This window comes from Crocuta crocuta, unplaced genomic scaffold (assembly GCF_008692635.1).
Source record: "Crocuta crocuta isolate KB4526 unplaced genomic scaffold, BGI_CrCroc_1.0 scaffold95, whole genome shotgun sequence".
NCBI classification, from domain to species: domain Eukaryota; kingdom Metazoa; phylum Chordata; class Mammalia; order Carnivora; family Hyaenidae; genus Crocuta; species Crocuta crocuta.
In genome coordinates, this window is record NW_027530971.1 from 3616277 (window position 1) to 3634148 (window position 17872).

At 40.1% G+C, this 17872-nt stretch overlaps 3 protein-coding genes across 3 annotated transcripts in view; 1 reads left to right on the plus strand and 2 right to left on the minus strand.

Annotated features, from left to right (window-relative positions):
* Nucleotides 1–4717, minus strand: part of ELP1 (elongator acetyltransferase complex subunit 1) — a 59429-nt gene extending 54712 nt beyond the window's left edge. The window contains exons 1-2 of the mRNA XM_077769839.1: nucleotides 4297–4717; nucleotides 529–691 (exon numbers count right to left, since the gene is read on the minus strand). Coding sequence (XP_077625965.1) covers nucleotides 529–678 — 150 coding nt within the window. The 5' untranslated portion in view covers nucleotides 679–691; nucleotides 4297–4717. The remainder of the gene's footprint in view (nucleotides 1–528; nucleotides 692–4296) is intronic.
* Nucleotides 4718–4742: 25 nt separating this feature from the next.
* On the plus strand, nucleotides 4743–10396 carry ABITRAM (actin binding transcription modulator). The gene is made up of 6 exons (XM_077769840.1): nucleotides 4743–4947; nucleotides 6257–6308; nucleotides 6802–6931; nucleotides 8964–9040; nucleotides 9117–9186; nucleotides 9284–10396. Exons 1-6 carry the CDS (start codon nucleotides 4869–4871, stop codon nucleotides 9419–9421), a joined length of 546 nt encoding a protein of 181 aa, XP_077625966.1. The 5' UTR covers nucleotides 4743–4868; the 3' UTR covers nucleotides 9422–10396.
* A 1058-nt stretch (nucleotides 10397–11454) lies between these two features.
* Nucleotides 11455–17872, minus strand: part of CTNNAL1 (catenin alpha like 1) — a 59860-nt gene continuing 53442 nt past the window's right edge. Inside the window, exons 16-20 of the mRNA XM_077769760.1 lie at nucleotides 16293–16341; nucleotides 13485–13541; nucleotides 13221–13334; nucleotides 12466–12549; nucleotides 11455–12345 (exon numbers count right to left, since the gene is read on the minus strand). Of these exons, the coding sequence (XP_077625886.1) occupies nucleotides 12280–12345; nucleotides 12466–12549; nucleotides 13221–13334; nucleotides 13485–13541; nucleotides 16293–16341 (370 nt within the window). The 3' untranslated portion in view covers nucleotides 11455–12279. The remainder of the gene's footprint in view (nucleotides 12346–12465; nucleotides 12550–13220; nucleotides 13335–13484; nucleotides 13542–16292; nucleotides 16342–17872) is intronic.

The window sequence follows — 17872 nt, forward strand, 5'->3', positions numbered from 1 at the left end:
AGTTAATGGGACCTTTTTGCCAAGCAAATACTAAACAAAAGAAGGCTGGTCTCTTAAAAAATGCCCAATAAAACATGAACCTAATAATTATGGTTTTCTAAGATTTCTATAGTATAGGGGAAAAGAACTAAGAATGTAATCACCTAAAATATGGAAGTAGCAAAATATAATTAAGGAAAGTTATCAGAATCAACTCAAAGAGCTTTTAAACTTGCAGTTTTCATTTGCATTCCCAGTTGAGATCCACTGTTATAAATAGTGTTTACATGATGGGTAGGGTAACAAGTAGGGAACCCACATAAATATAATGTCAGAGTTTTGCCAACTTACATTTGAAACAGAAGTAGAGTTAAAGGTAGGTTACTATGCAAGTAACATCTCATATGATATCAATATAAAGCAAAGGAAATGTTCATTTAGGAGGATACAAGTTCAGTAAGATTTAACGTAAAGACTATGGGGGAAGTAAGTTTGGAAAAAGAAAGGTCAAGTCATGCAAGCGCGAGGCATTCTCCATCAGTCACTTACTTCTCTAGTGACAGGGTCTACTTCTATCAGTCCATGGTCTGAGCCAATGAGCACCGTCCTCTGTTCAGTTCGGAGACAAAAGCATTGAGGCTTCCCCGCAGCCTGAATATCCCTGAACTCCAGGGTCCGAAGTAACTTTAAATTTCTCATGATGAAGCAATTCCTGAAAGTACAAATATCTCTTGATGAAGAATTACTCTGACAGAAAGGAATAGCCTCCCTAATGGTGACAAATGACAGTCAAATTAAGCATAATGATTCAGGGGCAGGGATGTGGTAGTTAGAATAACCAAGAAAAAAATAAAATGACCCAATCTGAACCCACATAAGGTTGTGGTCACAACCTCACCAATTCACTGGTTTATCTATGGTCTACAAATGGAGGTTCTGAAAACTACTTTACGTTTTCAATCTTTGGAAGAGACAAGATCCTCAACTTTAAAATTTTTTCTTCAAAATGATTTAACATCAGTTATTCTCAGGAAAGTTGAAAAGATCAAAATAAATAGGAAAACATTTTATTTTTGCATATTCAAATATCTTTATAACCTGACTGATTTATAAAATCAGCGGTTCCTGGGTGGCTCAGTTAGTTGAGTGTCCAAATGGCTCTTGACTTCGGCTGAGGCCATGATCTCATGGTTTGTTAAGACTGAGCCCCACTCACAGGACATGATCTCACATTTCATAGGATCAAGCCCCACGTCAGGCTCTGTCTCAAAATAAATAAATAAACATTTTAAAAATAATAAAATAAAATCATATAAAACTCCATATACATACCCTGTCAGTTGAAGAAAATCAAGAAGAAAATGGCTTTAACATTACCAGGTAAATTTATTTGTAAACTGGTTTTACATGTTCACTTAAAAAATAAATACTGGGGCGCGGGGGTGGCTTGTTGGTTAAGCATCCAACTTTAGCCTAGGTCATGATCTCCTGGTTCATGGGTTCAAGCCCCACATCAGGCTCTGTGATGACAGGTCAGAGCCTGCAGCCTGCTCCCAATTCTGTGTCTCCCTCTCTCTGCCCCTCCTCCACTCACACTGTCTCTCTCTCTCTCCAAAATAAATAAACATTAAAAAAAAAATAAAAAATAAATACTGAAATTAAAGACAGAAATAAAAGATGTACTGGTCTCAGGGAGGAAAAAAAACACACCATGCTATTACGGCAGTCACAGTGATGACCAATAAATACTGAGGAGTCTGGTGACTTGATCGTAGTTTAGATAATTTGGCTTTCCTGGCCTGGTTTTTATCAGTAAAATAGAAAAGGTGGAAAAAGAATGATAAATAGGGAGCCTACTTTGGTCTGGCAAAATCGGACCTGCTTAAGTGCATAACATTAGCTAAGAGGAAAAAAAAATGAATGCTAATATACTGGATATTTATATCCAGATACATTTAAAGTTTATACAGTGTATAACTAGAAATCCCTAACTTATGTTAGGGGTGGCAATATACAGACCACAATGGCCTTATTATCACCTTAATCCAAGGTGAATTCTCTCATCTATGCAAGAATAAAGATGAGTTAATCTTCACACTACCACAGCACATAATGGTAAGTGCAATATGAAAATACAACATGTAATGTGAGTGAAGAGGAAGGCAAGACCATACATTACATGGTGGGAGCGAGGAAGAAAATCAAGGCCAATAATGGTTTTGTAAGCTTTGGTGACATTTAGGTTCAAGAACTTCTAGAAATTATTTGAACCTCTATTACATCATGCAGGTTTTTTATTTAGATCTAATTCTATATAGAAAGCTTGGGTTTACAAGAAATATAAAAATCACGGACGTTTCCTCTTCAAACATCATCCGGATGACCACTGACACAGGATAGACCTGAAAGGATGGCTAGATTGGAGATGAGAGAATGCTTGGCTACAGAGGAATAAGCAAGTGGTAGAGAAGAAGACAGAACAGATGGGCAAAACAGGTCCAACATATAGTCTCCTGTCTGTCTTTCGTGCTAGTTTATCTAACAATAATTGTGCTGTCACTGTCGCTATCATCGGATCATCAAAATGTTTTCCTCTCTGCGAACTTGGATTCTATTAAGCCACAAGTCCCAGTCCCTGCACTCCCAGCACCAACCTCATCAGCCCACCCCAAAAGATATGAGCACTACCCGGGCAGTCTCTCTGCAGACACTGAAATGCAGAGCGCAGGACTCCTCTGACTCCCAGAGTCATCAATGCCAGCAGTCAGAGTCCCAGCTTTATGGTGCCTCTCCGCCAAGATTAGGTCACCGTAACTCCACTTTCCCTTGTTTTGAACCGAAGTCCCAAGCTAAGTGTTAATAGCTACTTTCATCAGTTTACGTTTCGTTACTTCACTGCTCCGTTTTGCTTCTTATTCCTCCAATAGCTACTTAACCAATTCTTCATGTTAAATTCAGGTGAAACACTGTGTGGTTTCTACTTTCCTGATTGGACCCTGAGTGCCAAACACAGCAAACAACCGGAGTTCTCAAGGCACAGAACTTCCGAAATCACTGGGAAAGGTGAGCTATTAATTCACCTCCCACCAACCCAGCCCTTCTAAGCTCAAAACGAACTTCTTTAACTGTTCACACCCATCATCCTTATTCCCTTACCTTCTCAGAAGCATCCCTACTCCTTTTCAAGGTTAGGGAAGTAACAGCCTCCACACTCCCCTGAGACCTCAACTTATTAGCACCCCTTCTTTTACATCTCTAATCTCCCAACTCGATGATTAGGCTTTTCCCAGCCCTGAACTGTGCTAAAGATCTCTTCGTACCGCAGAGCAATCCTGTATCCTCTATGAAATTTCTGGCAACTCCTCCACCCTTGCTCCTCCATCCTTTCTCCTCTTGGCTAATTATCATGCCCATGACTACAAGTACCAGGCAGCTCACTAATATGCTGATTAGATCTGTCTAGCCCGGACTGTCCCCAAAGTGAACAATGAACCCACGTTTTCAACCTCTTGATATTATCACCAGGATGTCTCAACAAGCACATCAAATACAACCTGGAAAATGAAATACTTCTATTATCCTATACAAATGAGTTTCTCCTATTTGAGGACATGACATTTCTATTCTCTCCGTCCCCCAAGATGAAAACGGTCTTCCCCTTGTTTTTGCTCATATTTCATATTAAACTATTCACTGGTTAGTTCTGTCGTGCAATACAGTTCCAATCCCCTGCACAGTATCTAATTAATCCCATGACTCGGTTTGTGGCCTACATCAAACACTTACTAAGCACTTGGTAAATGCTAGGATCTGAAGACGAGAGGATTCTGTCACTGCCCATACGGAGGTCACAGTTTAAAGGGAGAGAGGGTCACATAATACACCACAGGAGATCGAGAAGCACAGGGGGGCACCTCCACGAAAACGTCAGACGCGAGAAGCAGCGCGCAACACAAATCCACTTCAGTTAACAGCAGTCACACGTTAACTGATCCGCTTTATTTGGTGCATTAATTGGTTCAGCTGTACTGTCCACTCCTGCAAGGAATCCGGAGGCTGGTAAATGTGCCACCCAGGGAGCAACACGTCTTCCCGGCATGCTGCGTGCCGCAGAGACCCCGGACGGCGCAGGTGGCAAGTCTGCGGGAAGAGAACTTAAGGGCAAAGGTGATCACGCCACACTCCACTCCCCGGTTTCCTGCAGCAGGGAGAGTTTGCACGCTCGGGGGTCCTCTTCCTCAGGACATCCCCTGAGGACGCGCCTGGTTCCGTGCTCCCTTCCCTCCCCCACCCCGAGTGAGTCCTCCGAACGCTCACCTGCACCCCGCTGCGAGGACCCGCAAGCAGCGGTGCTCTGCCCTCGCCTCCTCAGTCACGCGCAGCCAGCCTTCCGGAGCACGCCCGGGGCTGCGCACACGCCTCTCTCTGTCCGCGGCTCTCCAGCCTTCCGGACGCGAACTGGGCCTCCGGGCCGCTGGACGCCCGGGAGTAGTGATGGAAAGGGGTCGGAGGGACAACCGGTGAAACGGCAATGTGCGTGTGAAGCAGATGGGACACACCACCGGCGGCGCGTGAGTGACGTCACGAGGCGGAGAAGGTGTGGCCGGCCTTCTCCGTAGCCCAGACAAGGTGGAGGTAGGGAGCTGCGCCGCCCCTCCACCTCTGTCCCTCTGCCCTGCCGCCCACACTACTGTATTCGAGTCCCGCTTTGACGTCGGACTCCAAAGCACCCTACTGAGAAGCGTCAGTGGCTGGGTCTACGGGGCCAGGAGAGCAGCGCGCGTGCGCACGCCGTGGGCCGCGCGCCGGAAGTACGCCCTCCTCCGGGGCCTGCGAAGAGGAAGTGCTGGGGTCCCGGAGAGCGGGGGTTAGTGGCGACTGTGGTCGCCATGGCTACCGAGCCCGAGGCCCCGGAACCCGCAGTGCCTTCGCTCGTGGATCGTTACTTCACTCGGTGGTACAAAGCCGGTAAGAGGGGGATGGTGTCGGTTTGTGTTCGGCCGCATTGGCCTGAGGCTGTAGGGACGGTGGTGACAGATGATAAGCCGCGCGCAATTACCCCGGCGCTTCCTCCCCACGTCTGGAGGAACTGGATCTCTCTGTTCCCTTCTAGGCGGAAGGAATGGCAATTGCAGACTCGGAGTCCTGAAATACAACCGGACGCACTCTGGGGATGGCGACATAGCGCGAGTTCAAGGGTGGGTCGCTTGCGGGAAGATAGTAGTAGTCTAAGATGAGATCCCCACCAAAGAAGGCAGGGGCTGGAGTGCTTTCGCCGGATTCGACGGGCTCAATCCTATATTAGTGGGCATACACGCAATGATTTAAGTGATCAGATCGAAAACTATAGTAGAGGCAGGGATGGAGAGAAGAGGTGGGTTCGAATAGAGGCATAGGAAGCAGAACCTAACAGTTTTCCTAAAAGTTGCCAGTATCATACATGTGTCAGTTGGAAGTAGATACCGTGTTGTACTGCGTTGTGTACCCAGTAAGTATCGGTGGTGGGAGCATCCTTGAGGACTCTTCTCTAGGCCCCACTTGCTCCCTTTCATTCAGGGATAATAGGTGTACTCATTTTTAAAAAAATATTGTGGTATTTAATTTAGGCAAATGTACGGTGACTTACTGTCCCAGTTTATCCAAAACTGAGGGGTTTCCCAGAATCTGAGACTTTTAGAGCTAACATCGAGACCTCCCTGGGTAAATCAGAAAGAGTTGGTCACCCTAAAATTAACCAACAAAATGTATGCTGTCGTATTATACAAAGAATGTGTCGCTAATGGCACTTTTTCTAATAGAAATAATGAGTATACTCATTTTAAATATATTTTTTTAATGTTCATTTTTGAGAGAGAAAGGGAATGAGTAGGGGGAAGCAGAGAGTGAAGGAGACACAGAATCGGAAGCAGGCTCTAGGCTGTGAGCCGTCAGAACAGAGTCCAACAGGGGGCTGGAACCCACAAACCCTGAGATCATGAGCTGAGCCAAAGTCAGATGTTCAACCCACTGAGCCACTCAGGCACCCCTAAGTGTACTCATTTTAAAGTGAGGATGGAGCAAAGAGTTAATAATCACTTTAATATTGATTGAATGATCCCATCTGGGCCAGGTCCCTTTAAATAATTTACAGGAAGCCTTTATGTATATCTTTTTGAGTAATGAAGAGATACCAAACTATGAGTTCAATCTTCAGAATTATCTGTATGAACCAAAGAAAGTACCGCACAGTGGCAGTAAATGCTGACCCAACAACCAACAGATTCATTCATTCTTCTAGATGTCAAAGGCAAACCTTGTGAGGACCACTGTATACTACAGCACTCCAACCGGTAAGCAAATTAGGAATTTTAAATTATAAAAAGTTTCTGGTATTGCAGCCTGGTATGGTCTTGGATTGAACAAATGGTCATTAAATGATTATCTAACACTGTGTTGAAATGGCATTTATTTGAAGAATTGGGCTGACAAGATTGAGCCTTTCAGTGTCTACTCCAAACAGACTTGATTACCCAAACATCCCAATGGAGGACCTTAAGGAGAGGGCGTGCCTGCCTTCTCATCTACCTCAGTGCTACCTAATGACTCTAAGCTAAGAGTAGCTCTTAAGTCACTGAGCTACCTCAGTGACTTCTAATGCTCTTCCTTTTCCTGGGCAGGAAGTTCAGTCTCACTCCTCCTCTTTTATTATTGCATTCCTGTCTATAGTTAAGCTCCAGCAGTAGCCAGAGGAAAATGGGGGGAAACGATATTTTGAGTAGGAGTGTAGTATGAGGAAGAAGTCTTCCAAGCAATAACATAGCACCACATTTTTGCTCCTTACAGAATATGTGTCATCACATTGGCAGAATCTCATCCAGTTCTTCAAAGTGGAAAAACAATCAAAAGCATTTCCTATCAAATCAGCACCAACTGTAGTAGACTTCAGAACAAGGTCTCTGGCAAATGTAAGCGGGTATGTTCCTGTAATTCTCTACTTAAATCTTCAGTGTCATAGTAGTGATAGATCCAGTCAGTCTTGGAATCCAGTGATCTGTGCTCAGCATACTTCCCTGACAGTTTGATGTGCTGATTTTAAGAATACTTTAATCTTAAAGAAATTCTTAGACCAAAAAATGGGTATTTCAGGAGGAAAAGGATTTGTCGTACTTTTGGTTCTGTGCCACTGTTCCCGTCATTCCCGGGGTGGAGGATGGAGAAGGCAGACCTCTGAAAGGACAACCTTAATACCAATAAACAAGGTTTTATGTCTCTTCTAGTTTTATTAAGCCAGCATCTTGAGTTCTATAAAACTTAGGTGACCAACTCTTCTTTACCATGTATTTTCAAATGTAAATTAAAAAAATATATATAGATCCTGAAGTAGTAAAAAAAATTAATGTGAGAACAAAATAACTATTTGCTCCTCACCAGTTTCCATTCTTTCATCTTTGCCGATTTAATACATATCTAGTCACCTGTAGCACCACACAGTGCTCAGTTGTACATAGTGTTCTCTCTGCCCTCCACAACTCTAGGCAGGATGGACACATTTTATTAAAAGAGAGCATCACACCAAGGACAATTCAGGAACATACAGAAGTATCCTGAAATAACTACAGGATAGGAAAGTTTCAGTGGATGATTTAGCTCCTTCATTTTCTGACTTGATACTAAGAGTTTCCGCTAATTACCCTCACTGTTCTAGGAGACCCTTTATACTCCCCTTTGTAGGCCTGAAATCCCCTAATAATGTACCTTACAAGTATTGATTTTTCCTTGCTCAGGAAGCACATGGACTTAGAAAAGCATGAACCTTTCTTAAAAAATAAAGTCTACAAATTACAAGTATAACAGCTAGTGCTTGTAAGGTTGCTATGATAAATCTTTGTCCAAAATAGTAGCAATATTTTTACTTTCAATGAACAGAGAAGGTCCTATATGTGGAACCCACTACAGATAAGATGTGATTGAATCTTAGCACTGCCAATCATTCTCCCAAGGGAGGTGATAAAAAGGGGTCAAAACATTTCTGCCCTTTTAATACAGACCCAGTGATGGATACACCCTCAGGGACAAATCCCCAGCCCCTCCTCCCAAAAGTGAGGAGTCATACTGACTAGTATTTTGAAATGAAGTACCCACATACAGTGGACTAAAGCCAATGGGGTAGCATCTGTATGCTATCCAATGTTTTGAGTGGTAGAGAGGTCACAGAGAATAGCATCTTGACCTCAAATACCCATGTTCACTTTAGGAAAAATTTCTGGGAAAAAAAGTGAGCAACACATGAGAAAAGCATGCATGGGTTTCCCGTGAGTTTCCTTGTAGACATTGGTCAGAACCTCCTGCAAACACATCCATATAGTAGAGTATGTGAAACGATACCCATGCCTAGCATTCAAACAGATGAATGTCAAAATGTAGTATTCGGGGTTATAGGGTATACTATTCTAATGGGTAAACTATTCTTATTTGCTATTTAAAACTTTTCTATTTTTCTAAATTTTCCTTAAATTCTTTTTAATTAGAAAAATATCACCACTTCAAAAAGTTAATAATGAACCCTAATAAAGAAGTTTATTTAGTAAGCTCTAATATAAAAAAAAGTTAGGATCTTAATGAAAATAACTGTATAATATTGCTGTCATACTGTCATGTTGAATTTTACATTATTGCTTATTGGTGGATTTTCTTACACTTTTGGAATCTTTATATGTAACCATAATGTACCTTTCTCATTTAAAGATAAGATATATTCTTAATCTTTAAACTACCTGTTACTTCATGTGTCTTAGTCTGCTCTTTCCCCTAGAGCCTGTGATTCTAGCACCCCGTAATAGGCACTCACATAAATGTTTGCATAAAAAAATAGTTTTTCTGTACTAAAGTCATTTTTACTTAAAACACTAGCTCCAGGAATCTATTCTATCATAGTACTGAGGGCTGCCTCTCAAGGGAAAGTGAACACATACACCATTTAATGACTTCTTCCCTTTTATTACCAGGGGGCACAGTTTCTAACAGAGCTTGCACCTCTGTGTAAGATTTACTGCTCAGATGGAGAAGAATACACCATATCTAGGTGAGTTACTTTTTAACCACGACTTAGAAGAAACAAAGAGGTAATATTTTTCTTTAAAACAATTTTTTTTAAATAGCTGTGTTAGAGGACGGTTGATGGAAGTGAATGAAAACATTCTCCATGAGCCATCTATTCTTCAAGAGAAGGTAAAGCAGGGAGGAAAAAGTATGATCCCGGCCACACGCTTTTTATCTGGTTGTACACATCTACATGACAGTAGTAAATATTCTATTGCCTTTCTAGCCATCCACTGAAGGCTACATTGCAGTTGTGTTGCCCAAATTTGAAGAAAGCAGAAGCATAACAGATGGGTTACTGACACAAAAACAGTATGAAGAAGTCGTGGTGAAGCGCATTCATGCCACGACAGCTGCGTCCTGAGGACCGCGAAGTAGGGACACAGCACGGCGTGCGCACGCCTCCCTGGCCCGAGCCAGCAGCGCACGGAACCAGCACATGTGAAGATGCTTCACACCCGGTCGTCCACACATGCCTGATCTCAAAATTAACCCACGTTTCTGCCTTTGTCTTGCGTAACAAGCCTCTGTTCCTGCTTTGTCCTCTGTCCTGCCCGTGTACTCACTCTGTTCTCCTTTTGCTTTTATGTAACAACTGTCAAGCAAGGGATTTTTTTTTTGTTTTTGTTTTTTGATTAAAAACAAACAAAAGCACTTTGAGGAAAATTTGGACAAGACAGCTGCTTGAAGTAGCAGAGTAAAAATAATTGGCCCATCATCCTATAACCCATTGGTAAATACTACTGCATTTTGACATGCTTTTGTTTGAATGTTATGGCATGGTTATTGTTTTTGCCTGGATTTTCCCTCAGTTTGAAGTTAAAGAAAATTGGGCCTTTTTTACTGAATCTGTTTCTGAGTGACACTACCAAAAATGCTAGTGCCACCCCTTCAGCCCCAGCTCCCTTTAGGTCATCGGGGAGAAGCAGAGTGTAGACTATACGCCCTCTGCCCCTTCCACCACTGGGGTGGCCTGCAACGAAGCTGAGTGTAACACCGAGGCTTCCTAAATGAGGGAATGAGGAAAAGGCTTGGGAAGGGCCTTCCTCCCATGGAAGTGATGTGATGCAGTGTTGTAGTCGCTCAGCCTCACACTCGAGCTACAGGGTAGCCACCCAAGGAGTTGCTGTAATCCAAAGACACACATGCCTTGGATGGAACAAAAACTTTCACATCATCTTAACGAAAAACAAAACTGATTAATTTTGTGTACTTATTTACACAAACATGCCTTTGGATGGAACAAAAACTTTCACATCATCTTAACTAAAAACAAAACTGATTAATTTGTGTACTTATTTACAGTGAATTTCAAATAAAAGGACTTTATAAATTGTTATTTTTTCTTCAGTGCTGCAATATGTGTATATTTAAATATCTCTGTAAATAAAACAGAAGATTTAAAACAGAAGAAATCACCTTACTTGTAAATTCCTTTGGTTTTCTATCCTCTTATGCTGTTGAAGTCATAAGTCATCCCTTCCTCACCCCTACCTGAACTTAGCAGAATATTCTCATTTCAGGTATGTTAAAGTATTCTTTATACGTTAAAGAATAAATCTATACGTTATTTTTGATTCACAAGAAAAACTTCTTGAGTGCCAACATGACTATCCCCTAAATATATGCACCAGACATAATATAGGTAGTAACTTTACAAACACCTACACTGATGGTGCTATGAGCCGAAAATGTAAGCACAAACCAGCAGATCCCCATTTTGAGTAGCTGGAGACACTATAAAACAAAGATACTAAAGACAGTAAATAGACAATAATATATGTGTGTGTGTGTGTATATGTATGTTATTGTCTGTATGTATGTATATATATATATATATTTTACATATAACATTACCTCACACTGCTTTCCCATTACTTCTATTGTAATTTTAAAGAATATTTTTGTTTCAGGGACTAAAATGCATGCTTGATAATTTTTTTTTTTTGCATGCTTGATAATTTTTATAAAAAGTATTTTATCTAGGTCATTGACCAAGCTGAATGTATCCTATTTTCTCCTAAAGGCTGATGGTAAGTTCAAGTTTCCTTCAATAAAATAGTGAGTAGCTAATTGATGGTACTGTGGTTCTTCAGGATCTTGTGAATATTGATTGTGATGGATGACCCAGATAACAATATCAGACAAGCTTATATAACTACCATTTGGCAACTGACGTGTCCTATCAGATTTTGAAATAAATTTCAAAGCATTGGCATTTTATTAGCACTATCAAAATTTTGAGCCAAAACAAAGTTAACTCTACTAGAAGGACAGAACATATAAATTAGATCCTTCAATGAAAGCCCACCCCAAACAAAAACAAGAAAAGCTTTAAACCCTAAATTAAAAAGACATAAGATGTTTATTTTATAATGAACATTCCAAAGGCACATATACAAAATGAACGATTATTCAGAATTTATTTTAAAACATCTCGGTTCTTCCATTCCATTGTCAGTACAGAAAAGGATAGTTCAAAGACTATTTTCTTATACCAGTGAGACAGGCTTAGGATGCCAGCTAATGTTGAAGGTAGACAGGCCAGCTACGGTGGAAGGAGAAGTGAAAGCCATCTCCTAGTGAGTTCCTATAGGATTCCGTGGAGTGAGCTCCATGACCCTAGTTTGGGAATGGGGGAGGGACACATGCAGCACAAGAAACGGTCTGTGCTAATGAAATGCGTGTTAGAGAACAAACGTGCTCGTAGCATGAATAATCTATGACAGAACAGCAAAGAGGCCAGTCACAACTGGTGCACAGAACAACTGAAGAAGAGTCCACAGATTTAAGGAAACCCCTGCATTTACCCAGTCGACTATATATTTTCTGTTGAAAATTAGTGTTCTAGATGGTAAGCATAAATAAAAAAAGAAAAGAAGAAATTAGGTATTTTATGCCAAAGCTGAGCACATATTCAAAATAGATTCTTTGGATTAAACTGTCATTAAGACTGTATATTTGGTTTGACTTCCAAGAATGTTGTTAGTGGCAATGTGCCATTTTAAATTCACGCTGCAATTAGGAATCTAGGAACTACCATGGCATTTATTAGTTGTCCAAAAGCTTCACAATCACTTTCATGATCAGAAAATAAAGCGAGATTTCATTACTGTCTTTTTTATAAAATTGTTGAATTTCTGAAAATATAAAGGATCATTTGCTTTCTAAAAATATCAGCTTTACCACATGCAGTTCCAAAGATCTGACCCCAAAAGCTTCTCAAGTTTTACCATCCACAGAGTCTTTATTTGTAACTGAGGCCCATCTGTTGTTTTCCATCTGAAGCTGGAAAGAAGACAATTAGTTTCTCATTTGCTTTTAAAATAAAAATTGCAAAATTAAATAGTAACTATTTCTTTTGCATTTTCCTTGAAACTAGTTTTAAAATGTGATTTTCAGATTTACCTTCTTCAGCAATTTATAGCAAAGTGAGAGAAGTTGGACCAAAATAGCCATCATGGATCTTGTCTTCGTAATACACTTATCAACCTATAATGACAGAAGCAGGCAAATCAGCTTCTACAAGGAGTACTTCAAATGGCTGTGTCACTGATTGAGTTTTAAACTGATAACATTTTGTCGCTATGGAAATCTAAAGGATCTCAAAAGGAATATGGATTAGGGAACGTGAGCTGACTGGAGGCCCCAGAACACAAGTGCAGGGTTGTCATCAGGACTCATGCCTATTTCATGGAGCCCCAAGGAAGAATGGACGGAAAATCAATCAGTTCTATTTCGAGCTGTTTAGGCGCTTTTTAACACACTCCAAATAGTGGCAGTGAACCCCCTACTTTGTAACTTCTGGCACTCTGCTTTGTTGGCCTAAGCTTAAATTCCCTAAGACAAACAGCAGGAGACCCTACTGTGAGGAATCTGTGCCCTGGTTAGACATGTGATGACATCAGGATATAAGGGTAAGCTGCTCAGTGTTGTGGAATTAAATATGTCCAAAAAGCCAATTTAGTGAACCTACTGCTCCCCAGAGTCTGTTATAAGTACAGATGATAAAAGATTCTAGGAATCAAAGCCTGAAAAATGGAAGTAAACTGCCCTTCTGTGGGTAATCACACTCTCTCTGAAGAAAAATGGGCTAGAAGCAAACCCGGTTAAGTGTGAAAGTTTCTCAAGTGTCTCCCTGAATAACCCACTCTTCCTTTTACCTTTAGAAACACTTGATTTTGCAAAGGTGTCTTAGTTATTGTCTGGAGCTGGTGGCATAAAGGAATTAGCTTGTTTATTTCCAGGAGAAGCATAAGCTTGTCATCATCTTTCAGCTGAAAAATAATTCAGGAAGTTATAATAACTCCAACAAGAATCATCACCTTTTAAACCTTAAATACCCTTATACCTTAATAATATACTCCCCCAAAGTGGGTATTCACGACATTACCATTAGCACCAAGCAGGCAGACCTGTTGCATTACCTGTTTTGAGAGAACTTGTACACTTGAAGCAAGCTTTAAGCCTTCTTCAGCAAAAACCTAGTGGAAAGGAAAAGTATCACTACTTAGATGTATATCTTATGGATAGTTCATAAGAAATATACTCATGGCTAATTGTCATATATGTCATAGAACTCCTAAAGTTTTTCTTCTACGCAGGAAACACAAGTGTTCAACTGTATTCAGAAGGAGATTTTCCAGATCTGATGCTGAATCAATCCCTGGAAACCTCCAGATGCTCTGGAGGGTCATTAAGACCCATGATACTTAATGATACAAATTATATCCAGGCTCCCAGAAGGATCTGGAGCTCATCTCATAATACCCCAACTATAAAAGGGTGATGAATTGTAGATCAAAAGGGTTAGGAGTTCCCTACTTCCAGCTAAGCAAGATAAAGTTTGTCACCTGTACACATTTCTTAACCAGCCATTTGAGAGAACCAGTTCAGATCATTTCTTGCATATTCACCATGCATTTTATAATTTAGTGAGAACAGGATGACAGCAAAGAACAGTGAAAAATCAGGCTGGACAGACAAGATGAGGAATATTTTAGAATGATTATTTTTAAACAGTAACATTATGTTTCAGAATAAGAGACACCAGGGGACAAAAAGGTGGGAGACTTAGCATTAGGTGGCAGCAGTAAGAAAGATGAGAACAGAGCAAATGTGAGGGTGGTTTGTGAAGAAAAGTAACAAGCCTTGGTAATGAATTAAATAAAGAACATGAAGGAGGAGGCAATACCTTCGGGGTTAACCTTAACCCTCTATCCAGCACCCTGAGAACCTTGCTATTGTTGGACAAACTGATCTCAAGGGCAAAAGTCCTTTACTCCCTTCCTTATCTTTTAAAAGGGAAACCAGTGAGTTTTATACCTAGATTCTAACCAAACAGAACAACTCACTTACCCATACCGTTCCTCCTTATCCCACATTACCACCTTCTGTTTACATCTCTTCCCTTCTGGCCCACCTCTCAGGGGCAAGATCCAGGTCTGTCTCTTAGAGTATCATGATTTTACAGCCAACTTAAAGCTGATGACTCTCAAATCCCTCTCTCCATTCTTGAATGATCCTGACACCAGTCTTTTATATACTACTTGAACAAAACAAAATGCTTGATGTCCAACCTCTAAGTCTGGTTTTCTCCCTCAGTGTTCCCTAGCTAAGTAAATGACACTATCATTTGCCCTGTTAGTCAAACCAAAAACCTTTTAAAACCAAAGTCAGATCCTGCCACTCAGGATCAAAACCCTCAATGGGTTTTCCATCATACGTGGGGGAAAAAAGTCAAGGTTCTTCCAGTGGCTACAGAGATGTCATACTTTACCACTTTCCTTCTGGCTCACTCCATTGCGTCCACATTTGCCTCCATATTATTCTTCAGACCCCTCCAGCCTACCCCAACATCTCAGGGCCTTTGCACTTGCTCTGTTTGCCTGAAATATTCTACCCCTAGATAACTATCCCGCTCACTTTCTCGCTTTATTAATTACTCAAATGTTACCCCCTTAGAGGTCTTTTCTTGCCACCTTCCTATCACTTCTCTTTTTATCTTTCATTATTCTATCTCTGAATGCCTATATATGGACATTGTGTACTTAACTCTCTACTGTCTACCTCCTCCCACAAGAATGTAAGCTGTGGGGCAGCAGTGGTTTTGTTTTCTCTTTTCTCCAAAGAGTGCTTACCCCCAGGAACTGACGCACAGTACTAGCTCAATAAATACTTGATCAACATTTCATGTCCACCAGTTAGTAGACATTCAGTAGACACTGGTTTAATGAATAAGCTCACACAGGGAGAAGGTGACAAGTGGATCTTTTGCAGTGAAATGTTCTCTGTGGTATTGTAGGACTTCAAATGGATATGACCCAAACTGAACAGACCAAATCCAGAATTTATTACAACTAGTTTAAAGGAAATAGTTCACTTATCGTCAACTTTACAAAAAAGAAAAGAAAAGAAAAGAAAAATATTTTCTTTGAATCTTCTGACTCTGATCACCTTCCCAAGTTGAAATCCCTTTCCTGAAGAGGCTCAGTTGGCAGCAATGGGAATGCCAACGGAAATAATCAAAGGTGATAGATAAAGTGATAGAAATTGCACATTTCAAATGCAAGAATGCCCTTGGTTCCAGAAAAGCAACAAACTAATGTGAGAGTTAGGGAAAGTAAACTTGCAACTGCTTGCCAATCTAAAGCCTCTACCTGAAGGAGGAGAGTTTGGGATGGGGCTACGTGGAGTTGCATAGATACACAGAGGCACAAGAGTGCGTGTGAGTATGTCTATCTTTTCCTAAATGCTTGAACTCAGCAGGAATGTGGAAGGAAAGAAGGAAACTGTACCAAGAACTCTTTGTCTCAAACCTATGACAAAGGCTTTCTCATGTGTTGTTCTCATTTAATCAATATCATTCAACCAATCCATTCATTAAGAGGCCAAAAAGCCTTTCTGGCATTCAGGAAAGCGTGCAGGATATGCATCTGCTGACAAAATATTTTCACTTACTTGGGAAAACCTAGGACTTACTGTGATTGCACATACTGACTGTCAGCAAAGCCCATTCTGCTATATCCCTATAATATGTGAGGTTTACTCAACAAGATAACCAAAAATGCCCCACAAAATGCTACTGCAAGCCCTCTACGTTTTCACTTTTCTCTATACATGTGTGTGCACACATAGGCACACAAACATGACATGGTAGATCATTTAGAAAACCAGTTATTACCCACTTTTAGCCCAGAATGAAATTAGTAGCATAAAATGGAAATAAAACATACCTCGAGTTGATGAATTAAAGCCTGGGAAGTTTTCAGTGGCCCCTCTCCTCTGAAATAAAATGAATTATCAAGGAGGTCTAAGAAAAAGTTATTGCCTGAAATTTGGTTGTATAACACTTTTAGAGCATTTTGTGTATTAATAATTTTAAAGAATAATATTGAATAGACTAATAATACTGTGACTTTATTCTTAAACAACTTTAATATTTAACTATTATTTCTTATGACACTTTAACATTCTTCAGTGAACTTTATATATATTAATTTTATAATGTAAAAGAATTTAACACAGACAAGTAATATTTAAATTTTATTTTTCCTTTTTAACCTTTTTCATTTTGCTTCATAAGTTAAATACACAAGATCTGACAATATGTCTTAACCAAAAGGCCTTTGTTATATAATGGAAAAATGATCACACCAAAACTTGAAAAAATTCTAATTTTTAATTCTAAAACTCTGACAAGGCATGCCATTTAAGTTTCAATACTGAGTATATAAAATAGTCATAATAATATTTGTGCTACCACTGTCATCAGATTAGGGAACATCAGATTGGAAACTACCAAGAAGAACCTAGACCTCTACGAATGAAAAGAAGAAATCTATTAACCAATTCTGCCCTTAACATCTATAAGATGTGAACAAATTATTCTTGTTCTCTGATAAACCGTTGTGCTGATCAAATAATAGTATGAGGCAGAAACCTCTTAAAAACCTGTAAGGCACTTGTAAGTTTGAAATTTTTTTAAACTATAAGGTATCAGAAAACCTTAAATATATAAATTATCAAGAAATAAAGGTGCCTGACTGGCTGAGTTGGAGAGCGTACAACTCTTGATGTCAAGATTGTAAATTTGAACCTCATATTGGGTGTAGAGATTACTTAAAAATCTTTAAAATCATCAAGAAATATGAATTATCATCTATAAATTATTAAGAAATTCTGTAAATTGTTAGGACAACAATAGCTTGAAGAAAAGTTATAGAATTACCCAGGAAAAGAATAAAACTGGATCTTGTGAAGGCTAACAGATGGGTCTCAGAAACAAGCAACTACATGAAGTTGGTGAGCCACAGGTATTAAAGGAAAACAAAACAAAACAAAAATTTGTTGAGGAAAAATAAATATACTGATAGTGTGGGCATAAAGGAAAGCCAGTTTGAAACTTTACCACAGATAAATCACTAAGATGTGTCAAAACGGCACCAGGTGTTACCCATTATGGAAAACCCATTTTCTTTCCCTGAACTCAGCATTCCTGTCTAACCATGACATCTAGTAACAAGTCCCAATCCACAGAGCTTTTAGTTATCTCTACCCCTCATAATACAGCCCCTCATGCTTCCCACTCTCCATGGGATGCATGTCATCCACTATCCTGACTCTGAAACAAAAAATGCTGACCATAGCATCTTGGAATATCCTGCAACAAGAAACAAGAAATAAAAGAGGCAGTTAAAATCTTAACAAAGGGGGCCGGTCGGTTGAGTGTCTGACTCTTAATTTTGGCTCAGGTCAAAGACTGAGCCCCACATCTGGCCTGCTTAAAATTCTCTCCCTCTCTCCCTCCCAAGCT

Bases quoted from the DNA above. Each gene is read 5' to 3' on its own strand.
- ABITRAM (XM_077769840.1), top strand. From the start codon at position 4,869: ATGGCTACCGAGCCCGAGGCCCCGGAACCCGCAGTGCCTTCGCTCGTG. The intron at 6,309-6,801 runs GTAAGCAAATTA...TGCTCCTTACAG, and splicing joins ATACTACAGCACTCCAACCG to AATATGTGTCATCACATTGG. The intron at 9,187-9,283 runs GTAAAGCAGGGA...TTGCCTTTCTAG, and splicing joins CATCTATTCTTCAAGAGAAG to CCATCCACTGAAGGCTACAT.